The sequence below is a fragment of the Mytilus edulis genome, chromosome 12, assembly GCF_963676685.1.
Source record: "Mytilus edulis chromosome 12, xbMytEdul2.2, whole genome shotgun sequence".
NCBI lineage: Eukaryota > Metazoa > Mollusca > Bivalvia > Mytilida > Mytilidae > Mytilus > Mytilus edulis.
In genome coordinates, this window is record NC_092355.1 from 24,112,783 (window position 1) to 24,140,448 (window position 27,666).

The window sequence follows — 27,666 nt, forward strand, 5'->3', positions numbered from 1 at the left end:
CCCGATATCATTTGTGAAACGGTTATTCCATAACGGTCAACCAACTCGTGATGGCATCCGTAAAATTTACGAAGGGATGATTTCAACTTCACCATTTGGAACTCTTGGTTTAATAGCTTCCTTGTGAGCAGCAACCCTTTATCAAGAAAATCATGATAGGAAATGCAAGCACGGGAAAATCGTATCAATTGGGAGATATATATCCCGTATGCGGGTGCTGCTGGAATATTGCTACTTAGAAATGGAAGGTTCACAATTGGAAAGCTGAAATCATCTCTTTTGTCGTAAAGTTTTGTTTTCAACCGACCTTCATTGTCAATTTCTAGATGTAAGTCAAGATATGAGGCCGACTTAACTGTATCTGTAGCATCCTTTATCTCTAGCTCGACGGGATAGATGCGTTCCACATAGTCACCATGGGATGTCATATATACTGATACATAATTTCTGTCCTGTATACTGAAACATAATATCTGTCCTGTATACCGATAGATAATGTTTGTCCTGCTTTCTGATACATACTTTCTGTCCTGTATACTGATACATAATGTTTGTCCTGTTTCCCGATAGATATTGACTGTACTGTATACTGAAGCATAATGACTGTCCTGGATACTGATTCATACGGTCTGTGTAGTATAATCTTGCATAATGTCTAATGATACACAATGCCTGTCCTGTATACTGATGCAAAATGTTTGTCTGGATTTTCATCCATAATTTTAATCTATATGCTAAGTTTCTGTTCTTCTTCTAATTCCTTGGAATTCAAATGTTTACGTTGTTTTTTTTCCATCACTACAGCAAATACGCAATATTAAAGATAACTGAATCAGCTTTTGCAATAAAATAATGCATAACTTAATATGCAAATAATGAAAATCTGTTCACAAAATACACATGTCAACACAGAAATGATACGACTGTGGCAATTGTTATTTTAAGATAAAATAGTTATCTACCTTTTCCTAAATTTAAGCTGTTAGATTCTTTCAACGTCTCAAAGGAAAATTATTGATGTGGCAAAACTCGCGACGGGTGTATCTAGATTATTTTCTGAGTTTCAAAGAGTAGTGAAATAATTGGCTGATCCAAGGGGATATAAAAATCAAATAAGTCAAAACTAGTAGACTATTACTGAGCCTTGGCAAAAAAACGAAAAAAAAACCCACGAAAGACAAACAATCGAACACAAAACATGATAAGCACGATATAAACTAAGCAACACAAACCCCTCCAAACCCAAGGGTGATTTTAGATTCTGCGAAAGGTTATCATATCCATCTCCACACGTGACGCCCGTCGTGTTCAACAAACTATTTCCACTACACTCTTAAAGGGCCAGTTATCAATTTCAATCCTAAGCCAAAATGTTGGACAATGTTGTTTTAATAAATTACAATTCTCGATTTCAGGCCTTAGTGATAATACATATCTGTACAAAATAGTGTAAAATGTTGGATTCGCGATTAATTGATGATCCAACTGCATTTTGAAGGTCATATTGACCCACAATACTCTCTGTACAAAACCTATAAAACCCACTTACCAATACAACCACATTTTAAAAATAAAACTTAATGTATACTTTGCTCGTTGATGCCTTTAATTTGACAACGTGGTACCTTTGAATTATTTTGTTTACTTTGGGTTTTTTTCAAGGCTTTAACTTTATATGTTTAAATTCTCTTTACAATTTTTTTGATATTTTTAAATGAAAATTTAAGTCGAAAAATGTGTTCATAATGAATAAACAAAGAGGGACATGTTGCTTAAAACTTGAAAATTATTATTTTTCAAAAGGATAGATGGTTAAACAAAAGAATTTTAATGCTTAGAAGAAGTATTTAAACGGATCACTTTGCAAGTATTCTTCATAGTATTCAATCACACAGAAAGATGTCAATGTATTTGTGTCTTTGGTATTGCCTAGCAGCGCTTGTTGTTTTTCAGACTGATGCTAGATCTACACAAAAGATACTCGGTAAGTTCTAATTTTTGAAAATTAATTTAAACTTTTATACCAAAGTATACTATGTGACCGTTGAGTTCGTGTTTCAAGTGATCTAGTTTTCTGTTGCATTGTTTTGTAGACCGTTGTTTCTTTCGGTTGTTTTGTTTTGTGTCTTTTTCGTTTGCCTTTATGTTGATGGTCTCTCTTTGGATTATGGAATTTAACCAACAACTTTATATCAACGAACTCCATTAACAATGACCAAAATCAATGCTGTGTAATCGGCTATAAAAGGCCTAAACATGACTTACTATTAACGAAATATTAAATGACTCCACTACATGAAACAAAGAAAATGAATATTTTCAGGGGCATTTAATTTGCCTTTTATCTACTTTATTCTGGTTGTAATAAGCAAAGCATTTCGTATTCGATTTTTCTATAAAGCAGTTCATATGTAGCACATTTGTATTTATCAAAATTTCCAACAAATGAAGCCTGAGTTGAAAGAGTTTTAAATAATGTGAAAATTAATTGAGGACAAGTCCAAATTTGTGATAAATTTGTTTAAAGGGAAACAACAATAACTTACGTTTGATAAGTTAGTAAAACATCACGACTGATAGTTCGATGTCTAATTCCAAACTAAGCAATAGAAACTTCAAGACTTATAAACGGTAAAATATTAAAAGGTAAAGCTTTTGTTATGGTGAAATCGATGCGTGTTACCAAAGAGACCGGATATTTTATTTTATATCTTTTTATCATTTTCCTCATGGTTTTGATGAATTTTATCTTAACTGTATATTAGGTTAATAGAAATATAAAATTGAAATATGACTATCTGATGTGACTTATGTACATGCAAATCTATGTCGTCTGCAAATATACTTTAATCTGCTCTTAGGTCGGGTTGGTGTCTCTTTGACACATTCTCCATTTCTATTCTCAATTTAATTTAATCATTGATTTTTCCTTTAAAATATTAAACGTAAATGCTGTCAATAGAAAGGAAATCCTTCATGAGTTATATCATTTTTGTAATTTGTAAAGGATTTGTTTCTTCACTATTCATACTATATATTTAGTAATGTTTGTATGCATTTATTAGCTTTAAATAATGCCATACTAATCTGTGTAATCTAATGAATTACTGTATACGGATAGAGCTATCAACATGACATTTTGAAAACTTTTCAAATTGCAGTTTTCTTAATTGAAGCATCTAAAATATTTATCATTTAAAGTTCTAACATTTTTGAAATGTTTAAGTTTTAATATATAAATGTTTAGAACTCCATTTTGAACATTTTTAAGATCACTGTTTATGATGAAAACATGTTTCAATACTGTACCCATGCGATCGTATAATCGGAATACATATATTTATATATATATTTATATAATTACTCCAAATATATGCACAGAAATGTTAAATCTGCAAATTTGCGGAACCAAATGTTGTTCTACCCTCGCAGGAATTCGAACTCGTGCTATTGGGATATAGAGACAACATCGCTTTCACTATGTCCAACGCTCTAGATCCATTGACCACCTAGACTGAACTAATAGTTCAGCTTTCGGTGGCATAATGTTACTTTTTCTCGTCAGTAGGATCTATAATTGTAACACAGTCCTAAGGCATGAAGATGGAATTAATTGCAGATTAGCTTAATAAATGTAAAGAAACGTAAGATACAGTCACCAAAATAATTATTTTGATAAAAACGACTAAACAAGTGACAACTCTACAACAGATCCTATATACATAAATGTACTACACATATAAATGTGCACTCAATGCAATGGTTTGTGTTATGGATACTGGAGCTATTTGCGTCTCACATGAATTAAATAGTCATAAACACTAAGTGATCAAATGTTATATTTTATGCAGTGAAGTGTTTAAATATATTATGTTTAAATCTTTTTAACTAAAACAAATTGTCACATTGTGATAACATTGGGCATTTTGTAAATGTTTTCAATACAATAGAATATAGACACAGAAAATCCTGTGTTTTAGCCGTGCTTTGACGTTATAAAAAAAGGTTCATATCTGCTTTTTATACCCCATTTCCATTCTCAATTTTGTTTTTTTAAAATACCAATAGTTTTGCATGGATGTGAAGTTAGCAGCCGCGGTTCGTTATTCGATATTCCATACCCAACCGGCTGCTAACTTCACATACATTGGTTTTGCTGTTGTACGGATTTATACTTTTGTTTTAAATTGGACTTCAACCTTAGCATCAATCTTTCATTTAAAGTAGACCTAAAACGGCTTTATCTTTTCAATTTGAGCCTTATTAATACTGTAAACTTATTTGCTTAGTGTGTTAAGCGATATATTATCCAATTTTCTTGGTACCTGGTCGAGATTATCCTACAATAACAACATGTAGTTCGAGTGCTTACAAATAATTATTGTATTTAGCATCTCTAACTATAAGATCATTCATAGTTAAAGTTTTTCAAATAGCATCATAGACAAATATTGATATTCAGAGTTTTGATGTTTTTGTAGGCAAACTTACAGAACAACAAGATAAAGATGAGGTATGAATTTTTACTTATTTAAGGTGGAACCTAACACTACAGGGAGATAACTCTGTAAAAATCAGTTAAATGTTTTAATCAAGTTGTTTTGTAATGGAAATATCAAGCTTCTCAATGATCAAAATTAGAGTTTCAAACTGCTAGATATTTTGATCTGAGCGTCACTGATGAGTCTTATGTAGACGAAACGCGCGTCTGGCGTATAAAATTATAATCCTGGTACTTTTGATAACTATATATAACCAACGAAATTTTTTTTAGAAAGTTGTTGGTTCAAATTTTTTGAAATTTTTATATTTTTGTCAAAGGGTCAAAGTAAACATTTTGTAAAATTTTATGAAAATTAAACTAGCCAAATTAATATTAGTCATTGTGTTAGGTACCACCTTAATCATTTTAATTTCTAACATATAGAGTAGAATTATCTGTTGTCAAACAATTCCTTTATTTTCTATCTAAACTTTTAACTACAATGTTACTGTTAGGAAACTCTAATATGTAATGAAAGTAATGAATAATTGCATTCGTTGATACGATAACAACATCCTTAACGTTTTATATCAACCAATGGCGTGGTATTATTTTTATTTCTGGTACAAACGGGGAAATTGCCTCGCGTCCGGTAGATTCTGAATCGCGATATTCATGATAGAAGTTTTAAAATATTCATTTATACTTATAATGAACTATCTTTACAAATTTAATATTACATCCAAAACAGGTTGTAGATCGTGTGAAAAGATATACTAACGATTTCGAAGACTACTTTGATCATGGACAAGGACAAAGCCAAGGTAAATATTTTCTTTCTCATACAATAGTCTATTTACCAGTTCCTATTGCGACCCTTGCACGTTTGATCCATTGTAACGAGTGATTTCCTTCGCAGACTACGCACAATGTATATGTCGGTCATGGACAAGGGAAAATATTTTCGTTCTCTTACAATAGTCTATTTACCAGTTCCTATTGTGACCCTTTAACGTTTGATTTATTGTTTTGCGTTTCTTCCTGTAGGAGGAACATTAATATTTTCTTGGAATATAAATAGCTATTAGAAAGATCAAGTTGATCTGTGTGTGATAATTTAGTTTTTTCAATCTGTTTTTAGCACTTATTTCTTTATTTCTAGTAAAAAAAAAAAATCGATGATAATAGTTATTTTTCATTAGACTTTGCTTAATATTATATTGAATATACCAAATAAATCACGAGCCTGAAATGGTGGATGAAGGTATATTGTAACCATTTCAGCTTCCTGTAATTTAATTATTCTTAATTCAGAAAAAACATTTTGTTTACAACTATATACGTCTGTTTCTTTTTATTTGCAAACAACCTTATACGCGTTTAATGCTCGTATACAAAATGAGTAATTTGCACTTAGATAGGACACCATGCTTCTTGATTGATCCGTAGGTGACCTGTTACAAGTCTTAACGATTTTCCTATACAAGTTTTCCAGTATTTTTCAATGAAAGTCCAAAATCAACACCTTTCATCCCGCTTAATGTTTATTAAGGCCAATATCTGCTATTTGAAATAAATAAAACAACAAACAATCATGTTATTACTCTTCCGGGGCACCTGTTATCACCCCAAGTTTTTGATGGGGTTCGTGTTGCTTAGTCTTTTGTTTTCTGTGTTGTGTCTTCTGTACAATTATTTGTCTGTTTGTCTGTTTATTTTTGGACATGGCATTGTCAGTTTGTTTTCAATCTACGAGTTTGACTGTCCCTCTTGTGTCTTTCGTCCCTCTTTTATTGATTCACAGATATTCCAGCAGCAATATATTTGCCAATAAAGATAAGTGCACCCACCAATATTCTCTCTATGAAAAGCTAATATGACAGAATATATAAAAAAAGAGTGGAAAGATAACAAAGAGATTTCACACTGATGAGTATTTAACAAAACTGACAACCCCATGAACAAACGAAAATAAAAAATAAAAACAAAAGTATTCATAACACAAAGCAGAAAATAATAGATTGTGCAACAGATACCCAATCAAAAACGTTGGTGATACCCGCTGCTGAGTTCGGATATTCTGCTCCAAATATGACATCTGTCGTATTGTTCATGTAAGTTCAGACTCGTTGATATGACTCATTCGGTAGATCATTTCAATTTCAATTGAGTAACATTAAAATCACACAGAAATGATGAAAAAGTGACTGCGATAAATGAAGAAATATTAAAAGAGGGACGAAAGATACCAAAGGGACAGTCAAACTCATAAATCTAAAACAAACTGACAACGCCATGGCTAAAAATGAAAAAGACAAACAGAAAAACAATAGTACACATGACACAACATAGAAAACTAAAGAATGAACAACACGAACCCCACCAAAAAATAGGGGTGATCTCAGGTGCTCCGGAAGGGTAAGCAGATCCTGCTCCACATGTGGCACCCATCGTGTTGCTTATGTGATTACAAATCCGGTAAATAGTCTAATTCGGTAGGTCACATTCATGAAAGGGAAGGGGATTGTAGTTACGACGTAAGGAACATAAAAGTGTATTGTTTTATTGTTTATTTTTACAGATGAACCTTATGAAGTCGTTGGTAAGTTAAAACCTTTGTAGTTAACATACATACAGTACTAACATAGCAATTGATTCGCTGTTTTAAAATCTAATGACTTACTGGTACTATTGTCAAAAGTGTTCAACAAAATGTTGAAAGATATTTCAAAGGCAACTAATAGGAGACGAAAAACAAGGAGAAATATTAGATTTATATTTCTAAATTTTCTGGTTATTTTATTGTGGTCTCTTCAAATGCTGGCGGTTATGGATTGTATCTTCGATAATGCAAGCCAAAGCTTTGAAATTATTTTGCTTCCTTTTCTAACATGTCTGAATAATCATTAAAAAGTAAGGTTGAAGTCCGAAATGGACAAAATAATAGAGAAAAGAGGGAAAAAATATAGAAAAGAGAATTGCTGTCAGTTTCAAGTCAACAAAGCATAGCTTTATATAATGAACTGAATTTTATATCAACACTGATAATATGAAATAATATGAAATGACATGGATAATTTTCCAGGAAGGTACAAATTTCCATGCATTAAAAATGATAACGCCAATCAGGAATAATAGAACAAAAAAGACTTAAATTATACATTTTCAGAAATTGGAGTACCTGGTCCTCCTGGGAAACAGGGTGCTGAAGGTAAGACGTACTGAAGATTCATTGAGAATAATCACCAGGAACCACAATGTCAAATGAATTTACTAATATTTCTTTCTATAGGAACTAAAGCAAAACCACGAATCAAACAACCACAAAGTATTCCTCAATCAATAAAAATGATTGCCATGAAAGAACAAAAATCCACATTACTAGAAATGAATGTACAGACTGTAAATATATGTTTTGTATCGAAAGTTACATTTTTTATTATTCTTTTCGAATCCGTGCTATCCCACGTTTGAAAAATAATCAAAGAAGATCTCTAGTTTTAAAGACTTCAGAATGTATAGTTAGTTCGTGTATTACAAATATTTTTGCTTAAAAATTTCAAAGGCTGGACACAAGTATTCAAATATTTTTCAATAAAGACAAAAAAATAAGTAATCCAGGCAACAAGTATTTCCTAAATCCTAGCTACTGTTTTCATTCCATTTTTCACCTTTTGTAGGAAAGAGAGGATATACTGGTCGAGCTGGAGACCCTGGGAAAACAGGACATGCTGGACCTCGAGGGTCCAATGGGTCTCCAGGAACAAAAGGTGACATGGGAGATTCTGGGAAAACTGGTAAAACTGGTGAAAGAGGACCTGCTGGACCAACTGGAGAAAACGGATTTGATGGGATCCCTGGCATTGACGGAACGAAAGGAGAACAGGGATCACCAGGTGTTAATGGTATCCAAGGAGAACAAGGAGAAAGTGGACCTGCTGGAAAAACTGGACCCTCTGGAGGCATTGGGCCATCTGGACCATTTGGTCCGACTGGACCTCCTGGACCAAAAGGAGAAATTGGATCGACAGGACAACAGGGAACACAAGGAGATGCTGGTCGCACAGGAGATCGAGGAAACAGTGGACCTCGTGGAGAATCTGGACAAACAGGGCCACCGGGACCTACTGGTCCAAAAGGAGATTCTGGTTCATCAGGATGTAATGGTAGTTAGATTTAAGAATATTTGTAGTGGTGTATGCCCTTGTAGTCAATTGCATGATTAAATAAGTCCTTTATTACAAAATTATTCTATGATCATATGATATACCGAATTTTATGTTAGTTTTAAATTTGTTTCGTCTTTTTCCTCCATGTTCATGCTTTTGTTCTGAGAAGCAATACACTTTTAATTTGATACCTTAAACTCAATCATCATGTTTCTGTTTTAATATTGTCTGTTCCAACATAAATGTAACTCATTAAGATTATAAAATAAAATAGAAGTCCGAATGTTAGTCTCTAGTCTTAATAATTTTGCTTTAAACACCAGCTTTTTTTTGGGGTGTAAATTACGTAATTAGCTTCTGGCTTCTAGTAACAGACCTGTTCAGCATTAAACCTGTTAAACAAATATGTTTCCCGTAATACAATAGCATTGCTCAACCAGTTTAATCGAATGCTGACGACCTTTAATTGTTAACTTCAAATCTATATTGATTTTTTCGTTTTTGCAATTATCATGATTATACCGTTATTACTTGTTTTGCCATGTGTCAAATTAACTATTTAAAATTTATTTAAATAAATATGTTTAAACCAACTATTTAAAGAGCTATTTTACGGTTCACAACAAACTTCTTAAGTTCTTTATACATTATTTTACTGTTCATCACCAATTTTTTAAGTACCGGTTTCGATACTTTACTGTTTACCTCCAAGTTCTCAAGTTACGGTTTAATTACTTTACTTTTCACCTTTAACTTCTCAAGTCTAGTTTCGAAACTTTTACAATTCACCTCAAACTTTGCAAATATTAAACTCCACACGTTTTTTAACCATTGCCCTTCTGTCACTGTTTCCCGTGGAAAATTTGGGAACCAATACTGGAATTCCACTGTCAACCCCCCTATTTTATGCACATTTACCCATACAGTAAACCTATACAGTATGGATGGCAAATAAAGGCAACAGCAGTATACCGGTGTTCAAGAGGTGTGAAACAGTCCAACGAATTAACTACAAGTTCTCAACTTGAGAAAGACAAATTAACAATGATGAAGAATGAATTAAAAAAAGAAGATGTGGTATGATTGCCAATGAGACAACTCTCCATCAGAGACCAAAAAGACAAAGAAATTAACAACTATAGGTCACCGTACGGCCTTCTACAATGATCAAAGCCCATACCGCATAGTCAGCTATAAAAGGCTCCAAAATGAATATGTTTGTGAGCGCGTTATCCTCTCCTTATCTGGGACAGTGATGAAATAGCTTAAAATAAAAAAAAACATAGAAAAAAATAGTTGTAATTGGCCTTACTTTAAAGAGAAATGACACATCACAACTAGCATTATAATTAGACACAAAACACGGATATTAGAGTATTTGCAGTAACTGAAAGCTTGTTGAAAGACAATTGTAACTTATAAATAATTCATATTCTTTTAGAATAAAGTATCAATCAATACATCTAACGGATTTGTTTTTTTATCTTTCAGGCGAGGAAGAATGTGAAAATTCAGAAGGATCGGAAGAATCAGATGAATCGGAAGAATCGGAAGAATCTGATGTATCGGAGGAATCGGAAGAATCTGATGAATCGGAAGAATCTGATGAATCGGAAGAATCAGAAGAATCAGAAGAATCAGATGAATCGGAAGAATCTGATGAATCAGAAGAATCTGATGAATCGGAAGAATCAGAAGAATCGGAAGAATCAGAAGAATCGGAAGAATCTGAAGAATCAGAAGAATCGGAGGAATCAGAATCATCAGAAGAATTGGAAGAATAGGAAGGATCAGAATAGATTGAGCGAATGCTCCCGAAAGATATGCGTTTTTATGTCTTTAATGAAAATGGCCAATATCATGTATTGATGTAGAATAAAATAGAACAAAAGCACGCTTATTTATTTTTACGCATTACACGAACTTTACCGTTTCCCTATTTATACTGATAATAGTTGAAGTGATTATGGACCGATTAGATTTTCCTCTGAGTTCAGTATTTTTGTGATTTTACTTTGAACCAGTGTGAAGTAATTTATAAATATAGGCAAAAGATACATGAAATAATTTAATGCAACTGGTTTAACCCCGCCACATTCTATATGTGCCTGTCTTAAGCCTGTAGTACAGTAATTTCCGTTTGTAAGTCATAGTAAATGTATTGATTTAATATCAAAAAACAAATCGGCATCATTTTAAAATCTTGCTTGATTGTTAAGATGTACACGAATAATGACAAAATCAATAAAAGTAAAGTTTTTAATTATACACTAGTTTATTGAATATGTTGACCTTTTCATAAATTTGACGTGATGTCAACTCCTGCAGGAGCTGATGTAAGATATTCATTTTCACAAAGTTTGAAACATATATTTAGACTTTTTTGAAAAAACAAATCATTGTGTCATCACTATCTTGTTTAAATATTAAAATTGCATTGGGATACATATACGATCACCAAAGACCACGAAAGGACGCGGCTATCGTCGACGCATTCGAATTGTTGCAAAAACCAATAAAAGTGAATAACGCTAGAAGGTGGTATATGATTCTGAAGAAAATTGTCGGTTAAAAGGTCTATAACTGAGGAAAATGAAATCCATACTTTTAAATCGAAAGGGAGCTTGATTTTAAACGAGCAAGACAAATATGAAGACTACAAAGTAAATCAATAATAAATATAAACTTAGTTTAGCTGCAGAACAGATTCTACTTTGTCAAACGTATCTCCCAAGTACGTCAACCCTTTTATTTAACCGGCGACAGTTTTTTTTATGAAGAAAATTAAAAACGGCAATCAGGTCATATTTATATTTAAAATTAATAAGATCTTAAGAGAGATGATAAATCAAATATGTTTTTTTGAATGTTTAAGACAAAACAGTCAACCCAAACACGTCTTTACATAAAAACTTGTATTCGAATTTCTTTTTTCGATGACACTTTTGTCGGTTTTTAATTATTCTTCACAAAATACTGTCGCCGGTTGGAGATATACAAGTCTTTGCTTGATAAATTTTTTTTTTATATCTTCTCTGAATGTTTTTCGGTGCAATTCATGCCAATGCACATATTAGATCAGCATACATTTGTACCTACAACAATCGACTGTTCTTTGTCTTTAATTTTAAACGATACTCATAAATCGAAAAAAAAAAAAAAAACTAACAACGAACAAAAGAAAAAGACAAAGAGATAAAATATAGTGCACAAAACACAAGAATAAAGAATAAGCAACACGAATCCCACCATAAACTGGGGATGATCTCAGGTGATCAGATCAAGTGTCATACCATAATGTACATAAAATATGTATAGAAGATGCTAAAAGTCCTATAATAGTTATCAAAGGTACCAGGATTATAATTTAGTACGCCGACGCGTTGTTATTTTCAACGACAAGCACTTTTTACAGATTGACGGAACTAATATGGGAACAAAAATGGCACCTTCTTTTGCCAACATTTGTATGGGGGATCTCGAAGAACGCATCCTTTTAAGTGTGCCATACAAACCCTTGTCATGGCTCCGTTTTATTGATGATATTGACATGAAATGGAACGATACTGCAGAACATTTGCAAGATTTCTTAGATCATTGTAATCAGTTCCATCACTCAATTAAATTTACATCTGAATTTTCAAGCGAGAAAATTGCTTTTCTCGACACCACCACATTTGTAAAAAACGGGATCATGACAACTGATCTCCACACAAAGAAAACTGATAAACACCAGTTCCTTTCTCCAAAAAGTTGTCACCCGAAACACTGCTCCAGGAGTATACCTTACAGTCAAGCCATCAGACTAAAGCGAATTTGCTCCTCGGAATCCAAACTTAACTATCGTTTGGGACAACTAAAAACACAGCTGAAATCAAGAGGATATAAAACCAAAAACATCACAGACGCTTTTGATAAAGCCCAAGAAAAAGATCGAGCTAGCCTCATGGAATACAAAGATAAGACGACCCGTGCAGATAGAATTCCGTTTGTTGTAACCTTCCATCCCGATTTGACAAATATTTCATCTACTATCCGAAAGCACTGGCGTCTTATCGAAAATGACTCTTCCTTAACAGAAATTTTTCCATCACCTCCTGTTATTGCCTATCGCAGACCCAAAAATCTCAAAGACATACTTGTGACATCAAAAGTAAAGAAACAAGAAACTTCTAAATTTGGGTGTTACAAACAATGCGGTAGAAGCAATTGTAAGTGCTGTAAAGCCGCCAACACTGACCACTCTTTTAGCAGCACAGTAAGAAAGCAGCGATACAACATCTATGTTACATCTAATTGCAAAACGGAAAATAGTATTTATATTCTTAATTGTGGAACTTGCAAGCTGCAGTATGTTGGTGAAACAGAAACTACATTCAACATCAGACTTAACAATCACCGGTCGTTCTATACAAAAGGAAGAGACACCTCTTAAGAACAGGACATACTTTTGATAATATCACCTGTCAAATAATGGAGGTAAATCAAAATTGGGACTCCGAAAGGAGAAAACAGAGAGAAAGGTTCTGGATGCATCAGCTACGTACTATTGAACCTGATGGACTTAATGAGAGGGATGAAAAACAGTTCTACCCAAAACCAAAGGAATAAATCATGAATTTCATTCTATTTAACTAAAACAACTATTTGTTTAGATTTAAAAATTATTTTGTACAATAAACGGCAAAAATATCTTGTATATACCCCATCAATCAATATTTTAAACTTTTACACAAAAACGTCAAGCTACAAAGATATTTTTTTGTCATGCATCCGATTTCACCTAGATAGATGCACACTCCCGATGAAGCTAATTTGTTTAGCGAAATATTGCGTGAATAATATATAAAATATAACAACTAATTTTATAACACTCATTAGTGTTTGTAATCCCGCTGCAAATGTTTGCACCTGTCCTAAGTCAGGAATCTGATGTACAGTAGTTGTCGTTTGTTTATGTAATATATACGTGTTTCTCGTTTCTCGTTTTGTTTATATAGATTAGACCGTTGGTTTTCCCGTTTGAATGGTTTTACACTAGTAATTTTGGGGCCCTTTATAGCTTGTTGTTCGGTGTGAGCTAAGGCTCCGTGTTGGAGGCCGTACTTTAACCTATAATTGTTTACTTTTTAAATTGTTATTTGTATGGAGAGTTGTCTCATTGGCACTCACACCACATCTTCCTATATCTATATAAAGTTACATTCTTAGACACTTATATAATTTAATTTAGTAACTGCATCAGTTTATTTACAAACTGATCCACACCTAGATAGATTGAATGTTGATTGTTGCTATTTTTAGACACTATATATATATCAAACGTCTGAATAATAGTCAACGATTTTTCCCACGTGGGAGCTGAATCGTTACAAGTAACGATACATGTACACAATAAAATAAATATGTAAACGCCTAAAAAGTGTACATAACAACACCACTGATATAAAAAGGAACTATAAATGTAATTATTTATAAATATTTCGGATAACAGATATCCTTCGTCAGTCAGATTCTGATGTTAAATGAATCATCTTTAAGTCTTCTTAGATTAAACTTTTACTAAATCTTGAAATTTATACAATAAAAAAGGCAAACCGAACATCAGTTAAGACGCTTGCACCATTATAAATATTTGTTGAATATGACATAGGTTATATGACTAATTACATCAGAGAGTTCACATATATGCTTTAAATAAAAATAATAATGTGCTATGTGAACTAGCACAATTTTAAAGCTTTAACGGTGTCGATATTATGATGTTACAAGAAAGATTGCGTCAATAAGAATTCCAAAATAAACAGCACTGAACGGTCTAAATTTCTAAATATTTCAGATTTGACAACTGTAGTGTAGTTACATTAGAGTCTGCGATGTTTAAAACAAACGGCCGTTAAAACATAATAACAAATTTTGACTAAAGTAAAATAGTTGGACGTGGCTTGGTACTTATACATCCCTCAAAAAATTAAGCAATTTAAATTGTTATATTCAACAGATTTAATTTTAGAGATGAGTAAGGTAAAGAAATAGAAACGGAGACTGTAATAATAAGTAATATAACCCAGATGTGAAGCACTGCATGGTGTCGAACTACTTCTTTTCATTTATCCCATTTGGTGCCAAAGTTGTTAATTTTCTAATCCAAAATCTTTCCCGAGTAAGTCTATCCTCCCTAGACCAAGCAGAGTTGTGGTCAATGATAGTAATGGTCAGTCGATTGAGATCTGGGAGATACACAACATTTGTAGTCTTGCAATTAACATTGCAAAATATGGTGTATTCTGTACCAGTGGAGTGACTGTTAAAAGTCTGGGTATCCAGTATTTGTTTGCAAGTCAGACATCGTTTGTTTCCACAACCCTTACAAGAGCCCACTGATGAAGAGCCTGCTTGAGAGGATAACTCAGCTCTCATCAGCAAGTCTTTAAGGTTTTTGGGCCTGCGGAAAGCCAGTACAGGTGGCTCGGGAAAGATCTTGGATAGTTAAGGATGTTTTTCGATATCTTTCCAACTTTCGCGGATAAGGTGAGACAAGTTGTCAAATTTTGGATTGTAAGTCAACACAAAAGGCACCCTCCTGTTGACCTTTTTGACTTTATATTGTAAAAGTTCATCTCGGCTGATGTTGCTAGCACGAGAAAAACCTTTATCAATGTCTTTCCTTTTGTAGCCTCGATGTTTTAGGTGACCGCGAAGTTCTTGTTGTCGTTTTTTGGCAACATCGTTGGTGGAGCAAATCCTCTTTATTCGTATGGCCTGGGAATGCTCTTGGTGCAATGTTTAGGGTGACAACTTGAAGGAGACAGATATTGATGCTTGTCTGTGGGCTTGCAATACAGATCTGTAAATATGTTTCCATCCCTCACTTGCGTTGTAGTGTCAAGAAATGTGATCTTAGAGTCAGAGATATCATAATATATATATATCCTGACTGCGTTAATATGGATTTGGACCATTTCTAAAAAACCAATTGTTAAGAATGCTGTTAAACGTTTGTATGGATATTAGTTTTTTATTATTCTGACTTGAACGTGACCTTTGAGTCGTATGTAGAACAGGCAGAAAATGGCTGTCCTGTATACTGATACATACGGTCTGTGCAGTATACTCATACATAATGTCTATTGATACACAATGCCTGTCCTGTATACTGATACACAATGTCTGTGCTGTATACTGATACATACGGTATGTGCAGTATACTCATACATAATGTCTATTGATACACAATGCCTGTCCTGTATACTGATACACAATGTCTGTCCTGTATACTGATACATACGGTATGTGCAGTATACTCATGCATAATGTCTAATGATACACAATGCCTGTCCTATATACTTATACAACATGTCTGTCCTGAATACTAATACAAAATGTGTGTCTGTATTTTGATTCATAATCTCTAACTGAATTTTTTGTGTTTGCTTATCCATTAAACTGTTATCATCCATTCGTTTGATGAGTTTGCAGTTTTATTTTTGCCATTCGCTTTGGGACTTTACGTTTAGAATTTTTTCTAGGAGTTTGATATTTTTGTTATTGTACATTTTAAAGAAATATAATTTAAAAAAAATTAAACTATTTACCTTATTTTTTCACGTAGAAACTAAATATAATTATAATGCCATTGTCTGGGTATTTTCTATTGGAATTTAAAAAAAAAATGTCTTTACCTTGTTTTTAATATCGATATGCTTAGTGTGTATTCTTCTCTACTTCCTATGAAATTCAAATGTTTACGGTGTTATTGTTTTTTTTTTAATTTATTATAAAAGCAAATAGGTAATATCAAAGACACCTGAATCAGCTTTTAAAATAAAATAATGCATAACCTAATATGGACATAATCAAAATCTGTTCACAAAATACACATGTCAACACAAAAATGATACGACTGTAGCAATTGTTTAAGAAATAATTGATGCCAGCTATACTTTATAGTAGTTTTAACATGGGTAGGCATTATATTCGTGATTATTTTTGCCAGAGCGATAGCGAGGGCTAACATAACACGAATATAATGCCTACCCATGTTAAAACTACAATAAAGTATAGCTGGCATCAATTATTTCGATTCTGATTAGGACAATTACGGTAATTTCTATGTTCGCTGTGTACATAAGTGTACCGTATTTGTGTAGGCTCTTCCATCAACCTTCCTGTCGTTTTTATCCAACTATTTCAAACCAGTTTAATTTCGCAAAGTTGTATTTCTAAAATTCAAAATTGAAACAGAAATTAACAAATTAATGTATTAACTAAAACAATATTTGTGTCACAATATAACAGAAAAGTTATATTACAACAGTCTTTTCCTCTGAGGTCAATTTCTGACACACACATTTTCAAGTCAATTGTCAATGGCGGTGGACGCACAAGGAGAATCGGGTTGGTCTTTTTTTACTAAATTAATCGTAAATATTCCACCGGTTAATATTGTAGCATTGGTAAATATTTTCATATCTGATAGAGGATTCCTTGATAAAGTTGTGCTGACATTCGAGACTTGGCAGGAGGGGCCCTTTGACAGAGATCCATTTATACTTGCGGTGGCTACACCTTGTAAAGTTGACCAAAGCCAAAGATCTGACGATTTCAAATGCTGTATTACATGATGATTAAAATTAATACTGTGTGACAATCTTGTTGCATTTGTAAAATGGATTGGAAACCTTGGTGGTATATTGGTAATTACGCCTATTTTTTTTTATAGGAGAATGGGGTTCGATTCCCTGCTAGGGTCAATCCATTTTATCAGAAATATGAAACAATTTTGTCATTTCAGTACAACAGTAATAATAACCTATACTTTATTTTATATTTTATCGTCGGAACATATGTTTCAATGAAATTATTATATACAATGACATGCCTTTTTAACGGGAGAGATGAAACGTGTTTTTCAGAGGGAGGGGTTTTGAAATTAGAACAGCCAACATGAACGTTGTGGTATCTAGGTCAAATATGTCAATTACGAATTGTAACACATTGTTGCCATTGTAAAAGTATTAGTAACAAAATGTGTATCGTTTTAGTGTTTGAAAGTGTTTTAATTTAAGGAAAAACATTAAATGCATACCAATTTGACGAAGTTCATTTTTCTGCCGTAGTCAATATACGCATGTGCAAACTAGTTTTATTGGATAATAGTATGGTTTCTTTACAAAGCTATAGAAGCACGTCATATTAGAATATTCAATAATTATCTACTGTTTCCTTTTTTGAAGCTGTAAGCACGGTAAGATGCTTTCAAGTTTTTAATGGAAAATTATTGATTTGGCAAAACTCGCGACGGGTGTATCTAGTCGTACGCAGGGTTCTTTTCTGAGTTTAACAGAGTTGTGAATTAAATGGCTGATCCACAGGGATATTGAAATCAAATATTAAGTTAAAACTAGTAGACAAATACTGAAATGCTTTGGGGCTTAGCAAAAAACGAAAAAACAACCAAAAGACAAACAATAGAATACAAAACATAATGAAAACTATATATACTAAGCAACACGAACCCCTCCAAACCCAAGGATGGATTTAGGTTCTGCGGACGGGTTATCACGTGTCACACCCATCGTGTTTAACAAACAATTTCCACTTCACACTTAAAGGGCCGGTCATCAATTTCAGTCATAGTATCGGAAAATGTAGTTTTGATAAATGACGATTCTCGATGTCAGACCTTAGTGATAATACATATCTGTACAATATAGTGTAAAATGTTGAATCCATGATTAAGTTTAAGCTCCAACTGCATTTAAAAAGGTTACATTGACCCACAATACTTTCTGCACAAAACCTATAACACCCATTAAACATAACAACCACATTAAATAAAAAATAATGTATACTTTGCTCGTTGATGCCTTTATTTGTCAACGTGATACCTCCTTGCATTATTTTGTTAACTTGGTTTCTTTTTTCAAGGCTATAACTTTATATGTTTAAATTCTTTTTACAAATTATTGATTATTTTAAATTGAACATTAAAGTCGAAAAATGTGTTCATAATGAAAAAACAAAGAGGGTCATGCTGCTTAAAACTTAAAAATGATTATTTTTCAAAAGGATGAATTTTTAAACAAGAGAATTTTCATGCTTAGACGAATGACTTTGTTAGAACATGCAGAAGAAACGACCATCCCTCGCATTTACTGATATATATGTAGGTTGAGTATCTGGAATGACCTTGTTAAAACTTACAGAAGAAACTATCATCCCTCGTATTCATTAACATATATAAAGGTTGGGTATCTGTAATGACCTTGTTAAAACATACAGAAGAAACTATCTTCCTTCGTATTTATTAATACATAATAAGGTTGGGTATCTTGAATGACTTTGTTAGAACATGCAGAAAAAAACTATCATCCCTCGTATTTACTAATGCGTATGTAGGTTGGGTATCTGGAATGACCCTTTTATTTTTTTTTAGGTCTGTCCTCTATCATGTCTATACTGATACATACTGTATGTCCTTTATACTGATACATACTGTTTATATAAAAGTTAAAAATTATTTTGCATGTCAGAAAGATGAAATCTTGTTTGGATTATGATGGGCATTTTTTTCCGTTTCTTATGATACATAATGCCTGTCCTGTATACTGACAAAATGTCTGTCTGTATTTTGATCCTTAATCTTTGTCCGATTTTTTTGTTGCTTATCCATGAAACTGTTATTATCTATTCGTTTGATGAATTTGCGATTTTATTTTTGCCATTCGCTTTAGGACTTTCCGTTTAGAATTTTTCTTGGAGATTGATATTTTTGTTGTTGTATTTTTTTAAAGAAATATAATTAAAAAGAACTTATTGCGAATTTAAACTATTCATCTTTATTTTCCACGTAGAAACTTATTATAATAATTGATGCCATCGTTTAGGTATTCTGATGGATTTGCTAAAAACTGAAGTCTTTAACTTTTTTTTTTATCTATATGCTAAGTTTCTCTTCTTCGTCTACTTTATTGGAATTCAAATGTTTATGGCATTTATTTTTTTATTACATCAGCAAATAAGCAATATTAAAGACAACTGAATCAGCTTTTTCAATAACATAATGCATAACTTAATATGCAAATAATGAAAATCTGTTCACAAAATACACATGTCAACACAGAAATGATACGACTGTGGCAATTGTTATTTAATAGTTATCTACTTTTTCCTAAATTTAAGCTGTTAGATTCTTTCAACTTGTCAAAGGAAAATTATTGATTTGGCAAAACTCGCGACGGGTGTATCTAGATTATTTTCTGAGATTCAAAGAGTAGTGAAATAATTGGCTGATCCAAGGGGATATAAAAATTAAATGAGTCAAAACTAGTAGACTATTACTGAAAATTCCTTGAGCCTTGGTAAAAAAACGAAAAAAACACAAAAGACAAACAATCGAACACAAAACATGATAAGCACGATATAAACTAAGCAACATGAACCCCTCCAAACCCAAAGGTGGTTTTAGGTTCTGCGAAAGGTTATCATATCCATCTCCACATGTGACACCCGTCGTGTTTAACAAACTATTTCCACTACACTCGTAAAGGGCCAGTTGTCAATTTCAATCCAAAGCCAAAATGTTGGACAATGTTGTTTTGATAAATTACAATTCTCGATTTCAGGCCTTATTGATAATACATATCTGTACAAAATAAGGTAAAATGTTGGATCCGTGATTAATTGATTATCCAACTGCATTTTAAAGGTCATATTGACCCACAATACTCTCTTTACAAAACCTATAAAACCCACTTACCAATACAACCACATTTTAAAAATAAAACATAATGTATACTTTGCTCGTTGATGCCTTTGATTTGACAACGTGGTACCTTTGAATTATTTTGTTTACTTGGGGTTTTTTTCAAGGCTTTAACTTTATATGTTTAAATTCTCTTTACAATTTTTTTGATATTTTTAAATGAAAATTAAAGTCGAAAAATGTGTTCATAATGAATAAACAAAGAGGGGCATGTTGCTTAAAACTTGAAAATTATTATTTTTCAAAAGGATACATGGTTAAACAAAAGAATTTTAATGCTTAGAAGAAGTATTTAAACGGATCACTTTGAAAGTATTCTTCATAGTATTCAATCACACAGAAAGATGTCAATGTATTTGTGTCTTTGGTATTGCCTAGCAGCGCTTGTTGCTTTTCAGACTGATGCTAGATCTACACAAAAGATACTCGGTAAGTTCTAATTTTTAAAAATTAATTTAAACTTTTATACCAAATTATACTATGTGGACGTTAAGTTCGTGTTTCAAGTGATCTAGTTGTTTTCTGTTGCATTGTTTTGTAGACCGATGTTTCTTTCGGTCGTTTTGTTTTGCGTTTTTTTCTTTTGTTTTTTATGTTGATGTTCTCTCTTTGAATTATGGAATTTAACCAACAACTTTATATCAACGAAGGCCATTAACAATGACCAAAAACAATGATGTGTAATCGGCTATGAAATGCCTAAACATGACAAACTATTAACGAAATATTAAATGACTCCACTACATGATACAAAGAAAATGAATATTTTCAGGGGCATTTAATTTGCTTTTTGTCTACTTTATTCTGGTTTTAATGAGCAAAGCAGTTCGTATTCGATTTTTCTATAAAGCAGTTCAAATGTAGCACATTCGTATTTATCAAAATTTCCAACAAATGAAGCCTGAGTTGAAAAAATGTGAAAATTTATTGAGGACAAGTCCAAATTTGTGATAAATTTGTTTAAAAGGAAACAACAATAACTTACGTTTGATAAGTTAGTAAAACATCACGACTGATAGTTTGATGTCTAATTCCAAACTAAGCAATAGAAACTTAAAGACTTATAAACGGTAAAATATTAAAAGGTAAAGCTTTTATTATGGTGAAACCGATGCGTGTTACCAACGAGACTGGATATTTTATTTTATATCTTTTTATCATTTTCCTCGTGGTTTCGATGAATTTTATCTTAACTGTATATTAGGTTAATAGAAATATAAAATTGAAATATGACTATCTGATGTGACTTATGTACATGCAAATCTATGTCGTCTGCAAATATACTTTAATCTGCTCTTAGGTCGGGTTTGTGTCTCTTTGACACATTCTCCATTTCTATTCTCAATTTAATTTAATCATTGATTGTTCCTTTAAAATATTAAACGTAAATGCTGTCAATAGAAAGGAAATCCTTCATGAGTTATATCATTTTTGTAATTTGTAAAGGATTTGTTTCTTCACTATTCATACTATATATTCAGTAATGTTTGTATGCATTTATTAGCTTTGAGGAATGCCATACTAATCTTTGTAATTTAATGAATTACTGTATACGGATAGAGCTATCAACATGAAACTTTAAAAACTTTTCAAATTGCAGTTTTCTTAATTGATAAAGCATCTCAAATATTTATCATTTAAAGTTCTAACATTTTTGAAATGTTTTAATTTTAATATATAAATGTTTAGAACTTCATTTTGAACATTTTTAAGATCACTGTTTATGATGAAAACATGTTTCAATACTGTACCCATGCGATCGTATAATCGGAATACATATATATATATTTATATAATTACTCCAAATATCTGCACAGCAATGTTAAATCTGCAAATTTGCGGAACCAAATGTTGTTCTACCCTCGCAGGGATTCGAACTCGTGCAATTGGGATATAGGGACAACATCGCTTGCACTGTGTCCAACGCTCTAGATCCATCGACCACCTAGACTGAACTAATAGTTCAGCTTTCGTTGGCATAGTGTTACTTTTTCTCGTCAGTAGGATCTATAATTGTAACACAGTCATAAGGCATGAAGATGGAAGTAATTGCAGATTAGCTTAATAAATGTAAAGGAACGTAAGATACAGTCACCAAAATTATTATTTTGATAAAAACGTCTAAACAAGTGACAACTCTACAACAGATCCTATATACATAAATGTACTACACATATAAATGTGCGCTCAATGCAATGATTTGTGTTATGGATACTGGAGCTATTTGTGTCTCACATGAATTAGATAGTTATAAACACTAAGTGATCAAATGTTATATTGTATGCAGTGAAGTGTTTAAATATATTATGTTAAAATCTCTTTAACTAAAACAAATTGTCACATTGTGATATCATTGGGTATTTTGTAAATGTTTTCAATACAACATAATATAGACACAGAAAATCCTGTGTTTTAGCCGTACTTTGACGTTATAAAAATAAATTTTCAAAAAGGTTCATATCTGCTTTTTATACCCCATTTCCATTCTCAATTTTATATTTTTAAAATACCAATAGTTTTGCATGGATGTGAAGTTATCAGCCGCGGTTCGTTATTCGATATTCCATATCCAACCGGCTGCTAACTTCAAATACATTGGTTTTGCTGTTGTACGGATTTATACTTTTTTTTTAAATTGGACTTCAACCTTAGCATCAATCCTTCATTTAAAGTTTACCTAAAACGGCTTTATCTTTTCAATTTGAGCTTATTAAAACTGTAAACTTATTTGCTTAGTGTGTTGAGCGATATATTTTCCAATTTTCTTGGTACCTGCTCGAGATTATTCTACAATAACAACATGTAGTTCGAGTGCTTAGAAATAATTATTGTATTTAGCATCTCTAACTATAGATCATTCATAGTTAAAGTTTTTCAAAAAGCATCATAGACAAATATTGATATTCAGAGTTTTGATGTTTTTGTAGGCAAACTTACAGAACAACAAGATAAAGATGAGGTATGAATTTTTACTTATTTAAGGTGGAACCTAACACTACACGGAGATAACTCTGTAAAAATCAGTTAAATGTTTTAATCAAGTTGTTTTGTTATGGAAAAATCAAGCTTCTCAATGATCAAAATTAGTGTTTCAAACTGTTATATAACCAACGAAATTTTTTTGAGAAAGTTGTTGGTTCAAATTTTTTGAAATTTTTATATTTTTGTCAAAGGGTCAAAGTAAACATTTTTTTCAAATTTTATGAAAATTAAACTAGCCAAATTAATATTAGTCAATGTGTTAGGTACCACCTTAATCATTTTAATTTCTAACATATAGAGTAGAATTATCTGTTGTCAAACAATTCCTTTATTTTCTATCTAAACTTTTCAATACAATGTTACTGTTAGGAAACTCTAATATGTAATGAAAGCAATGAATAATTGCATTCGTTGATACGATAACAACGTCCTAAACGTTTTATATAAACCAATGGCGTGGTATTGTTTTTAATTTCTGGTACAAACAGGGAAAATGCCTCGCGTCCGGTAGATTCTGAATCGGGATATTCATGATATAAGTTTTAAAATATTCATTTAAACTTATAATGAAATATCTTTACAAATTTAATATTACATCCAAAACAGGTTGTAGATCGTGTGAAAAGATATACTAACGATTTCGCAGACTACTTCGATCATGGACAAGGACAAAGCCAAGGTAAATATTTTCTTTCTCATACTATATTCTATTTACCAGTTCCTATTGCGACCCTTGCACGTTTGATCCATTGTAACGAGTGATTTCCTTCGCAGACGACGCACAATGTATATGTCGATCATGAACAAGGGAAAAAAAGTTCGTTCTCTTACAATAGTCTATTTACCAGTTCCTATTGTGACCCTTTAACGTTTGATTTATTGTTTTGCATTTCTTCTTGTAGGAGGTACATTAATATTTTCTTGGAATATAAATAGCTATTAGAAAGATCAAGTTTATCTGTGTTTGATAATTTAGTTTTTTCAATCTGTTTTTAGTACTTATTTTTTTTCTAGCTAAAAAAAAATCGATGATAATAGTTATTTTTCATTAGACTTTGCTTAATATTATATTGACTATACCAAATAAATGAGGAGCCTGAAATGGTGGATGAAGGTAAACTGTAACCATTTCAGCTTCCTGTAATTTAATCTTAATTCAGAAAAAAACATTTTGTTTACAACTATATACGTCTGTTTCTTTTTATTTGCAAACTACTTCATACGCGTTTAATGCTCATATACAGAATGAGTAATTTGCACTTTGTTACTGTTCATGTTATAAAAAATGTTACAATTATAATGAAGGTGTAGCATTTAATTATCAGATAAGCAACAACGGTCCATTTAGTATCATTCGTGTTATTCAACACAAAGAACTAATAGGGTAGGAAAATCGTGAACTTCTGGTCATCGTCTGAACAGCAATAGCACATTCTCCAAAGCCAGGCATCCGTTTGATAGTACAGTTTGTAAAAATACGTAGCTACCTCAGGTCACAACAGGAAAGTTGAATTGGGTAGATAGGACATCGGCTTCTTGATTGATCCGTAGGTGACCTTTAACAAGTCTTAACGATTTTCCTATTCAAGTTTTCCAGTATTTTCAATGACAGTCAAAAATCAACATCTTTCATCCCGCTGAATGTTTATTAAGGCAAATACCTGCTATTTGAAATAAATAAAACAACAAACAATCATGTTATTACTCTTCCGGAGCACCTTTTATCACCCCAAGTTTTTGATGGGTTTCGTGTTGCTTAGTCTTTTGTTTTCTGTGTTGTGTCGTCTGTACAATCATTTGTCTGTTTGTCTTTTTATTTTTTGGACTTGGCGTTGTCAGTTTGTTTTCAATCTATGAGTTTGACTGTCCTTCTTGTGTCTTTCGTCCCTCTTTTATTGATTCACAGATATTCCAGCAGCAATATATTTGCCAATAAAGATAAGTGCACCCACAAATATTTTCTCTATGCAAAGCTAATGTGAAAGATATATAAAAAAGAGTGGAAAGATAACAAAGGGATTTCACACTGATGAGTATTTAACAAAACTGACAACCCCATGAACAAACGAAAATAAAAAATAAAAACAAAAGTATTCATAACACAAAGCAGAAAATAATAGATTGTGCAACAGATACCCAATCAAAAACGTTGGTGATACCCGCTGCTGAGTTCGGATATTCTGCTCCAAATATGACATCTGTCGTATTGTTCATGTAAGTTCAGACTCGTTGATATGACTCATTCGGTAGATCATTTCAATTTCAATTGAGTAACATTAAAATCACACAGAAATGATGAAAAAGTGACTGCGATAAATGAAGAAATATTAAAAGAGAAACGAAAGATACCAAAGGGACAGTCAAACTCATAAATCTAAAACAAACTGACAACGCCATGGCTAAAAATGAAAAAGACAAACAGAAAAACAATAGTACACATGACACAACATAGAAAACTAAAGAATAAACAACACGAACCCCACCAAAAACTAGGGGTGATCTCAGGTGCTCCGGAAGGGTAAGCAGATCCTGCTCCACATGTGGCACCCATCGTGTTGCTTATGTGATTACAAATCCGGTAAATAGTCTAATTCGGTAGGTCACATTCATGAAAGGGAAGGGGATTGTAGTTACGACGTAAGGAACATAAAAGTGTATTGTTTTATTGTTTATTTTTACAGATGAACCTTATGAAGTCGTTGGTAAGTTAAAACCTTTGTAGTTAACATACATACAGTACTAACATAGCAATTGATTCGCCGTTTTAAAATCTAATGACTTACTGGTACTATTGTCAAAAGTGTTCAACAAAATGTTGAAAGATATTTCAAAGGCAACTAATAGGAGACGAAAAACAAGGAGAAATATTAGATTTATATTTCTAAATTTTATGGTTATTTTATTGTGGTCTCTTCAAATGCTGGCGGTTATGGATTGTATCTTCGATAATGCAAACCAAAGCTTTGAAATTATTTTGCTTCCTTTTCTAACATGTCTGAATAATCATTAAAAAGTAAGGTTGAAGTCCGAAATGGACAAAATAATAGAGAAAAGAGGGAAAAAATATAGAAAAGAGAATTGCTGTCAGTTTCAAGTCAACAAAGCATAGCTTTATATAATGAACTGAATTTTATATCAACACTGATAATATGAAATGACATGGATAATTTTCCAGGAAGGTACAAATTTCCATGCATTAAAATGATAACGTCAATCAGGAATAATAGAACAAAAAAAAACACAACTTAAATTATGCATTTTCAGAAATTGGAGTACCTGGTCCTCCTGGGAAACAGGGTGCTGAAGGTAAGACGTACTGAAGATTCATTGAGAATAATCACCAGGAACTACAATGTCAAACGAATTTACTAATATTTCTTTCCATAGGAACTAAAGCAAAACCACGAATCAAACAACCACAAAGTATTCCTCAATCAATAAAAATGATTGCCATGAAAGAACAAAAATCCACATTACTAGAAATGAATGTACAGACTGTAAATATATGTTTTGTATCGAAAGTTACATTTTTTATTATTCTTTTCGAATCCGTGCTATCCCACGTTTGAAAAATAATCAAAGAAGATCTCTAGTTTTAAAGACTTCAGAATGTATAGTTGGTGTATTACAAATAGTTTTGCTTAAAAATTTCAAAGGCTGGACACAAGTATTCAAATATTTTTCTATAAAGACAAAAAAATAAGTAATCCAGGCAACAAGTATTTCCTAAATCCTAGCTACTGTTTTCATTCCATTTTTCACCTTTTGTAGGAAAGAGAGGATATACTGGTCAAGCTGGAGACCCTGGGAAAACAGGACATGCTGGACCTCGAGGGTCCAATGGGTCTCCAGGAACAAAAGGTGACATGGGAGATTCTGGGAAAACTGGTAAAACTGGTGAAAGAGGACCTGCTGGACCAACTGGAGAAAACGGATTTGATGGGATCCCTGGCTTTGACGGAATGAAAGGAGAACAGGGATCACCAGGTGATAATGGTATCCAAGGAGAAAAAGGAGAAAGAGGACCTGCTGGAGAAACTGGACCCTCTGGAGGCATTGGGCCATCTGGACCATTTGGTCCGACTGGACCTCCTGGACCAAAAGGAGAAATTGGATCGACAGGACAACAGGGAACACAAGGAGATGCTGGTCGCACAGGAGATCGAGGAAACAGTGGACCTCGTGGAGAATCTGGACAAACAGGGCCACCGGGACCCACTGGTCCAAAAGGAGATTCTGGTTCATCAGGATGTAATGGTATTTAG

At 32.5% G+C, this 27,666-nt stretch overlaps 1 protein-coding gene and 1 long non-coding RNA gene across 2 annotated transcripts; both read left to right on the plus strand.

Annotated features, from left to right (window-relative positions):
* Positions 1-1,899: 1,899 nt before the first annotated feature.
* On the plus strand, positions 1,900-27,666 carry LOC139497522 (collagen alpha-1(I) chain-like). The gene is made up of 11 exons (XM_071285749.1): positions 1,900-1,984; positions 4,482-4,513; positions 5,235-5,307; positions 7,065-7,085; positions 7,653-7,694; positions 8,164-8,643; positions 10,144-10,214; positions 12,068-12,863; positions 26,083-26,103; positions 26,666-26,707; positions 27,173-27,666. The coding sequence occupies exons 1-11, from the start codon at positions 1,900-1,902 to the stop codon at positions 27,664-27,666; spliced, it is 2,157 nt and encodes a 718-aa protein (XP_071141850.1).
* On the plus strand, positions 20,747-24,073 carry LOC139498084 (uncharacterized). Its single transcript, XR_011657805.1, has 3 exons — positions 20,747-20,848; positions 23,347-23,378; positions 24,008-24,073. It is a non-coding gene; the product is annotated as an uncharacterized lncRNA (long non-coding RNA).

Bases quoted from the DNA above. Each gene is read 5' to 3' on its own strand.
- LOC139497522 (XM_071285749.1), top strand. From the start codon at position 1,900: ATGTCAATGTATTTGTGTCTTTGGTATTGCCTAGCAGCGCTTGTTGTT. The intron at 8,644-10,143 runs GTAATGGTAGTT...TTTATCTTTCAG, and splicing joins AGATTCTGGTTCATCAGGAT to GCGAGGAAGAATGTGAAAAT. The intron at 26,708-27,172 runs GTAAGACGTACT...CACCTTTTGTAG, and splicing joins TGGGAAACAGGGTGCTGAAG to GAAAGAGAGGATATACTGGT.